This window comes from Adiantum capillus-veneris, chromosome 14, assembly GCF_014529385.1.
Source record: "Adiantum capillus-veneris isolate H3 chromosome 14, ASM1452938v2, whole genome shotgun sequence".
In the NCBI taxonomy this organism is placed as follows: Eukaryota; Viridiplantae; Streptophyta; class Polypodiopsida; order Polypodiales; family Pteridaceae; genus Adiantum; species Adiantum capillus-veneris.
In genome coordinates, this window is record NC_140944.1 from 138812112 (window position 1) to 138821240 (window position 9129).

Genomic DNA, 9129 nt, shown 5'->3' on the forward strand with positions numbered 1-9129 from the left:
CAGGGATCAACACGAGATCAACAGCATATAACAATAGTGGAATCCATGTCCTTGTCAGTTGTGCACCTCTATGACCATCTCCCCCCAGATGGTCAAAAACCTCATCCACATAACACTGAAGACGAATCCATGGTAGTGGGGAAAATGGGAATGGGTCACATTGGGATCCTAGACCTAATGCTATAGGCAAAATGCCATGTGTGCGCTCATGCTCCTTCACAAATCAAAGGCAAGATTGGGCTGCTTCACTCTTGCATGGAGTGAACTGATGTAGATAGCCCCTTCGAAGTGCATAGATGCCTCACTACTCCCCAAATCTGCTCTGTGGGTACTCCCATCTCTTGTAGTATGTGCATCAATCTAGGAGAGAGAGAGAGAGAGAGAGAGAGAGTGCAGTAGAAGAAGAAGAAGAGAGTTTTAACGTCATAGGAAACTCTCCCAAGAGACCTTAAAGATCTAGCCGACAAGGAGTTTGACTCAAGACTTGTTATTCGAACGTACTTTTGATGTGATTCTGACATTTAGGAGAGTTGTTTTAAAAAAGACAACCTATTATGTATAAAAGGATAGTTTGGGGACCTTGCTTTTCTGTCCATGTGTGTGTGTGTGTGTGTGTGAGTGAGAGTGAGAGAGAGAGAGAGAGAGAGAGAGAGAGAGAGAGAGGTGCGCCTTGTATTGCAAAGAACATGCGCAAAAAATGAAGGATGAGATGGATTTCTGTCCTTAATTTCCCGCTTATTGATTGATTCTCCGGCACAGAGTGCTTGACGTTCGATGCCATCATGTGTGGGGTAGGGTCTCGGGATCGAACCCTGTTTCCAGCTCCTATTGAAGACGACGGTTCATGAAACCAAGCAATGTTTCACATGACAAAAATACATGGCTAATCGCAAATATGGCAAGCTTTGTTGCCTTTAATGAAGCCTCTTCCTACAGTTATGTGCACCACAATAGCATGGCAGAACTTTCACTTTGCCATTCTTAACCACGCTGTCCAGAGCATATCCATAGTCATAGCTCAGCTCCTGACCAACAGAGACCAACAAATCATGAGCTTTTTCGTGTCCCTCTAAGAGCTCAAAATCAGCATTCAATTCAAGCCTTTGAGAGCTTGTTACCTGCAGAGGACGAATGGTCTCAGCAGCAAAAAACCATATCCGCGGCTGACTCAAATCATGATGATCATTGAGCACGCATTGCACAAACAAGTTCGGATCACAACTGTGGTTAATCAGGCGGGATACACTCCCACAGCTTCCAGCATCAATGCAGTACTCGGGCTGCTCGGGAGCATTTGCGACAGGATCGTCCTCCAGCCCCATCTTGTCTCCATTTGATATCAACCTCCTCTACAGAAAAAGCTCAATATCACCCCCACCCTCTTCACATTTAAACTGACCTCTACTACATCTGGGCACATACATAATAATGATTCCTACTTCAAGCCCAACAATGCCCAATTGGCTCAACTGTGTTTTTGCAAGCATATATATATACCTGGCGCCCACCGATTCCTTTAATCGTTTGCAAGCAATCAAGCTCAAAAATGAACTCATTATCGCAGATGTCATCTGCTTCCTCTGTTCTCATCAAAACTCCAAAATATTGGCAAACAGGGGCCCCTGCAGGGATTGTATCCCATGATCTCACTCCCCACCCCTTGTTTGCTGTTCGAAAAACCTGTCCAAGAGCATTCAATAAACTGTCAGCTGAGGTATTGTATTGATTGCAGGTTTGGTTACTCGCATTCCTGTGCATGTCATTTGGAAGGGCAAAGAGTAAAAGGGGAAGCTAGAGGGCCACTTGGGGTGGAAGTATGTGGTCAGGGAAAGGAGCCAAGTGATGCAAGCAATTACCTTGAGATGCCAAGGAAGTGATGCTGAGAGAGGTGAGATTGTCACTGAGAAGACAAGCCATAGTGGCAGAAACACATATTCGTATCGAGGGCCACACAGAAGGTTGAGGACAAGGATGAGGCTACAACGCTGCCAACACATTCTTATCGAGGCCCACACAGAAGGTCCAGGACGAGGATGAAGCTACAATGTTGCCAGCATTGACTAATCAAGATCTAAGCCATCATTAAGAGGAAGATAAAAATCTAGAGGAATTGAAATGGCATAGGTAGTAAAACTCCAAATTCAGCACTCAGCTGTCTCAATGAAGTCAAAAGAAAAACTGGGCAGTTTAGCAAGAGGCTTCATAGCGTTAATCAAGATCTAAGCCATCATTAAGAGGAAGATAAAAATCTAAGGGAATTGAAATGGCATAGGTAGTAAAACTCCAAATTCAGACTCAGCTGTCTCAATGAAGTCAAAAGAAAAACTGGGCATTTTAGCAAGAGGCTTCATAGCGTTACCATGGCCTGCTTCCACACTTTTGTTGCAACATTTTTCATGCACACATTCAAATATGACACTGAGGGACCACACTTAGGGACCTTCACATACAACATTTTTAATGCATACCTGAGCTCTGATTTTGTTGGAAAAAAATAACAGAAAGAAAGAAGGAAGAAGAGACTCTTACCTCCAAACGATACTGCATGCCCTTCTGTGTCACGCGGTTGGAGCAGCTTTGACCACAAGCGCAGTGTGGGCCACACTCATAAACGACATCCATAGGCTCCACAAGTCTACATCACAGCAATCCTTTATGTCTCAAGCCTAACCAGCCTTCCAAACAAGTAGGAGTGGACTCCCTTCAATCTAGCCAAGATTACCTTCCACCATTTTGAGTAACATATGGAAACCTTCTGTTGTTCCGAATAGCACAAGAACATTTGTGAGGATCAAAACACTCTCCCTCACAATTGCATCCCTTTGCAGGAATAGGTTTCTGAACACCCTTTTGCACTTTAGTCTGAGTTATGTACTTGAAGTCTGCAGAAAGAAACCCATTAGCAGCATCCGTTACATAACCTCATTTAGAGTGAGTTTGACTGCAAAAACCGCATTTAGAGTGAATTTGACTTTGTAGTCAGTGTTTTGAGCTGCTGTTTACCATTTGGAGCAAAAGGAGGGCTATGAATGTTTGTAGCTGGTACTGCGATACTTTCTAAGCCATTGCTGATGTCTGGACAAACGAGCCTTCAGGATATGAAGGTAAAAGAACGACAAAAGAGGACGTTAACAGAAAAAGTACTTATAACTCTCAGTTATATGCTCATGCAAACCTCAAATAGAAATTTAAAAGCTGCAGGAGAGCCGGTATGACTTGTGCAAGATTGGAGCAAAAGCAAAAGCAGATTATCAGTCTTGAACTAGTAATTCATGAAATGCTTTGGGGCCTTCCAAACGCCATTGTCAATGGACCAAGTAAAAAATTCCATTCAGCAAGAGGCTGATGCACTAAGAAAGTTTCCAGCATACTGACATTGCAAACCATAGAATGTATGTTTTATCTTGTTCAAGGAAGCTGATGTACTAAGGAAGAAAAATCCAGCATACTGAGTTAAAAGTTTCATTCAGCAAGAGGCTGATGTACCGAGGAAGAAATTTCTAGCATACTGACACTTCAAAAAGCATAAAATGAATGTTTTTTCTTGATTATGGAGGCTGATGTACTAAGGAAGAAAGTTCCAGCATACTGGCAGGCCAAACCATGATATGAATGGTTTAGCTTTATTGATCAAAGGGAGTTTCAGAGTCTATCCACAGTCTAAAATGATTGCAGTTTATGCTTACAACCTTCTCCGCGTCAAAAGAGAGTATTCGATGAAAATAAAGAGAATTCTATGGAAGCAATGACAAAATCTCAACATAACGTACAGCAATACTTTTTTGTGATGCAGGAAAGAAAGATTTTTAATTTACCCTTTAAGCTCGGTTATGCTTGCTGGGATATCATGGCCAGACACAAAATGAACCTGGATAGAAATTATCAAAATGAGAAAGAACGCTTCAAGCATCTCTTGTAATACATGATCAAGCAAGGACCTGGTTTGTTGTCAACAGAGGCTGTCCTTCAACTCTCTTAAGTCGATATTTGTACACAGTAAACCCTGAAATGCCTTCCTCTGCCCAGAAGTCATTCACCTGAAAGAAACCGGCAAGCACTACCTCACAGTCTGATTATGAAATGGCATATAGCAAGTGAGAAAATGCCATACCCGATAAAGCCCATCATAAGTATAAACCTTTCCAGTGTAGCTCTTTTTCGTCTTGTGTCCTCGTACTAATCTGACAGGCAAACCTTGTTCCATGTTGTTCTGACATAACCAGAATGGACGTTTAACATAAAAAAGAGAGAGGACAATCTGCTGATTGGTCCCAATGTCAATGTTGAAACATGTACAGAAATCATAACCTCAAAGCAAATTATGTTCTATTTCTAAGAAATTTACCTTTAGCATTTTAAGTTATGACTCAGAAAAACTAGTAGATTTGGTGCCGGATATCTTACATTCCTCGGGTGTCTCAACCCTTCAGATCATGGACGGGGTCATGGACAGGGTCTGCCTCATTACACTTTCATGGGCTAAAATAATAGAGCGACACACAGTGACCAGGTGTGGCAGCACAAAAAACAACTAATCCTTATTCCTCATTTTGGAGAAGCAAAACGATGTTTCTAATCTGTTAAGCATGTCATCCACAACTACTTCAGAGAATAACACTTCATTGTCACCAATCACCTAGCCAAGAGCTGGAAATATTAGACTTTTATAGAACCTACATCACTCAGAAGGGATAGTTTGGTTCCAGTTAATACATCATATTACTAAGCAACACTACATGGGAAAATCACTTTTTGGCACAGCTCTATCTTGCAATTTAATTTGGAAGCAGACAGGAACGTTCAGTCAGGAAGCCTCTGGCAGTCCAACTTAACAAGACGAACACCTCAACTCTGCCTCACATCCTATAAATTAAAGGGAACTTCAATAAAAAAACCTCTGGCTAACCTTGAATGAGATATTCCTCACATGACTAATGACTATTTCAACTTCTTCACATTGGAGAAGTACTGCTGAGAGATGAAGAAGTACCTTTAGCGCTAAATTTCCACGCTTCAAGACCTGGTCTGCAATCTGGCGCTTGTTTCCAAGGAGATCATTGCCTCCAGACCCCGTATATATAACATCCTCTGAATTATCAATATCATCTTCATAGTTCCCAGATAAAACTATAGAGCTTGCTACTGGAAGCCTGGCAATTCCCTGTTGGAAAATGAAGTTCACAGAACGTATTGAGAGATGTATGTGTTAAGTTGGTTAATAATACCGGTTTTCTATCACAAGAAGCTGGTAGGGTACCAATTCAGAAACAAGAAAAGATAAACAACAATGGATGTGTTTAGGTGGTTTGATTACCAGTTTCTTCTTATAAGTAGCTGGTATGGTATCAATGCCACCTAGCCAATGGCAATGTAATCCAATCGCCACCATCTCACAGCGTGAAAAGAATTGGTCACCAATAGTGATACCTACACACATTCCATTTTTCAAGGATGGCAATAACTGGATTGATGCAGCACATAAGCCTTGTACAAGAAAGAAACTGGTGATTTGGCAGCACTCAAACTCCTACCTGGAACAGGGCCAATAATTTTTCCATCATAACCAAGCTTGTCATCATCTTTCATCTGCATGTATATGGCTTCAGAAGGTCAGAACAGTCTCAAACTTACAGATTACAAGAGAGGCTAAACCACTCACAGAAATACAAAAGCAAGGCACACAAGAAACAGGACAAAGAAGAAAAATTAAATCACCTTATTTGTTTTTAGACAAATCCAAGAAAAGAAAGACAAAAAGAAAACCATTATCTGCTCTAGAACGCTATTAGAAAAGGCTTCGGCAGAAAAAGTTTAGAGAAGCTCATTTGATTGAAATTTCAAAATAAGTAACTCAACTAAACAAGCATGACTAGGATAAGAAAACACAAAGACTTTGAGACTGTCCTCATGTATCACTATTGCATTGCCTTATTTAGCTTGGAAAAAATAACAAGAGAGCTAAAGATTTTTTAGTGACATACTTCCTTTACAATAGGTCATGTTTACATAAAACAGTAATCAGTTTGCTCTGTTTTGACAATGAGCAAGAATCCACAGTTGCAGTATTCCTAAGAATACAATGCAAAAAGGAAGTGTGATGCAGAGGAAGGTAACTCATTCCGGCATTCGAGATGCAAAATTCTCGTTGATTCATAAGTTCAATTAAGGCTGCAGCAGGCATAAATCCAAACAGAATCCATATATTATAGCATTTTATTCTTTTAGTGCCACAAAGAACTGAGTCATTGTACAAGCATTAGTAATGCCAATACCTGGGAGATGGCTTTCAAATCTGGTCTCCTTGACAACCTTGGTTCTTTGCTCCTGTTCTTTGCTCTCTCTTCAGCCTCTTTACGGCAGCGTGTTTCTTCCTCCTATAAAATCTTTAATCTCTCTCTCTCTCTCTCTCTCTCTCTCGGCTGAAGGTCTAGTCCCATATTTAAAACTAATTCGGATGCTTACCTGCACACATCTGAGAAAATATGAATTGAAAAGCCGAAGGGTGTCTTTCACCCTTTTTGCTGCTGTAACATCGATGCCTGACGGCACATTCTGCTTGCTAGCAACAATTAGGGGCCGGTCAATGCACAGAGGAATGATGTCTCTACAGATATTCGTGCCTGGCGAGATTGAGGGTAATGCCTCTCGAGCACAAACATGTCCTGGAGAAAGTAAAGAAGATGATGAGAGTTTCTCCTGTAATCGATCCAAAGCATTCTCAATTGCTTCTACGCTTTCTGCTACTCTGGTGATGATACTTCTTGTAGGTGGGGATGTGGCCGTTGAAAACTCCTCAGATTTTCGTAGCAGAAGCCTACGTCCAATTGGCATATTATCTGTATCAGTCTCAATGGTAGAGGTGGCCTCGGCCGAAGAGGAGGAAGACGAACATTTGAGCCTTCTGCGTACCTTCATGTTGGCTGAGGCGCCCTCTTCCCTGTTAGCATGAGGCTCTGCTGAAATAGCCCTTGCAAAATCATTTTCTGTGCCTTTGTCTTGCATGTGCATTTTCTTTTCAATGAGAGGAGAGGTGGACAATCTGAAGAGCCTCCGCCTGCCTGTTGGTTCTTTTACATCGTCCATATTATTTGATGCAGCCCTCAAGCTCGGCATACAAGATTGGGTCATTCTAATACGGGCACTTACTGCCATGGTCTCGTCTTTATGTGCATTGTCTTCTTCATCACTAGAAACCACAGACAGTCTTCTGCTTGTAGGTGACGCAAAGCTTCGTCTCTTGTGGCAGAAAAACTCAGCTTCTTCCTCGTCACTCGGAACCACAGAGAGTCTTCTGCTTGCAGGAGAGGAGAAAGTTCGTCTCTTATAGCAGAAAAGTTCATGTTCTTCGTCATTATGTTCTCTTCTACAAACCGTGGTGACCTTGGGCTCCTCTGCTTCTGACTCTGCAGAATCGCTATCGATGATTATGACTTCAATATCGCGGATCCTTTTGGTGGGCGTCTGTCTGCTGCATGGCATTGTGCTCCTGAGGGTTACCATGTGAGCGAGATTGGCTGCCTCTCCAGGATACAATGACGTTTTGTCAGGAAGTAGGGACTGCTGCAATGGCAAGCTTAGAGCTGCAAGACGAAGAGGACTGCGTGTACCGGGCGGCCGGGAGTAGTGAGCGCCGCGATGACAAGATGGACTGTACTCTGTGGGTGATGGGCAGAGAGTGCAGAGACAGATACCTGAGAGAGAGAGAGAGAGAGAGAGAGTGTGTGTGTGTGTGTGTGTGTGTGTGTGTGTGGCGCGAAATGAATTTTGTTTATTATTAGCATTTTGGAAAACGTTGATGGGCTTTTTTGACCGTTGCCGCGGATATTCTAAAAAAAGAATGATTGTTTCTCTAGGTCGTTGTTAACAGATGTAGGCTGTCATTACTATAGTTAATGATTGTAGCCTGCCAGCCTGGTCTATTATGTGACATTCTGACAAGGGAGCATGACGGCCACAAGATTAAGTAACACGATGTCTTAAATGACCCCAAGCGGTGGGATCTCCAGAGGAGGTTGAAGGGGGGGAATCTTGAGGATGACGGATTGCTGTCAAAAAGCCATCCCCGAAGATGCATGTGGGATTCAAACCCAAACAGCCACGATGAGAGGTTCACGCTCTATCCACGTGCATGCAAGCGTTTGATTGTTCCAGGGTGAAAACAAAAACATTATAAACTAAACCAAAATGCTAAAAAGTAACTAGGACTTAAAAAGTAAACACATACACATCTGACCGTTGAGCAACGTTTCGCATTTCGTGCCTCTCTTTCGTTCCGTCGATCCAATAGCTCACGCATCCTTCAATAGCCCTATAATTTAGTCCTGAAGGCCTGGAGGGGACGAGCCACCACATTTAAGGACACAAGGTCTTACCCCAAAGGGGTGGGATCAATCGTGCCACGCATACATAGCGAGGCTTAAAAAAGCATCGGGCACCTCTTCATCCGAGTTTTACACCCACGTCGATGTCGTCTCAAGTTATCGTGCTTACCACGTACTTGAGTGACTTTGGGGGGAAAACACATGTATGTAATGGTAAGCTCGAACATTATGCCCGATGTCCGAGTTTTCGAGTTAACTCTTCATAAATCAGACAGGCTACGTGGCCTTGAAACATGTGTGCTTTCCATCATAGATCCAAGGTTGGGGCTTCATTAAATACCTCATGCCCTTTAATCAAGAGGGGAGACAAGGGATCCACCACGGAGACAAGCATAACAAATCTAGAGGTGGGAATTTGGAAAAGTCTAAGGCTATGGTCACGCGAGGCTTAGTTTCCGTCATGAGCTCTGACACACTGCAACTTTTGACTTGCTTAGTAGCTCAACTATGCCTAAAAAGGCATAGTTAGAAAAACAATTCCGGTCGCCACAGCTTCGCATTGAGTTTCTCTCTCTTGCTTGCGCCCGGCTCTCCCTCTCTCTACTTGCTGCTCTCGGTCTTCGCTTTGCACTCCTGTCAGATGCTCGCCAGGCTTACGGGTAACTAAGCCTCGCGTGACCAGGCCCTAAGAAATGGATGGGAAAAGGGGAAGATATCGATTTTGAGATGATGCTGCTACATCCAATACCTCCGTGCGTGAGCTCTAATGTAGAGTGTACGATTTTGTACATAGTGCTTTGTCACCATG

General features: G+C 42.8%; 1 protein-coding gene across 1 annotated transcript; it reads right to left on the reverse strand.

Moving 5' to 3' along the window:
* Positions 1 to 698: 698 nt before the first annotated feature.
* LOC147443225 (histone-lysine N-methyltransferase, H3 lysine-9 specific SUVH4-like) lies at positions 699 to 7734 on the reverse strand. Its single transcript, XM_086529817.1, has 14 exons — positions 6463 to 7734; positions 6273 to 6374; positions 5532 to 5586; positions 5315 to 5427; positions 4991 to 5161; positions 4112 to 4210; positions 3939 to 4037; positions 3816 to 3868; positions 3004 to 3089; positions 2723 to 2882; positions 2530 to 2635; positions 1498 to 1680; positions 1119 to 1349; positions 699 to 1025 (listed from the first exon to the last, which is right to left on the reverse strand). Exons 1-14 carry the CDS (start codon positions 7498 to 7500, stop codon positions 915 to 917), a joined length of 2607 nt encoding a protein of 868 aa, XP_086385943.1. The 5' UTR covers positions 7501 to 7734; the 3' UTR covers positions 699 to 914.
* Positions 7735 to 9129: the final 1395 nt, after the last annotated feature.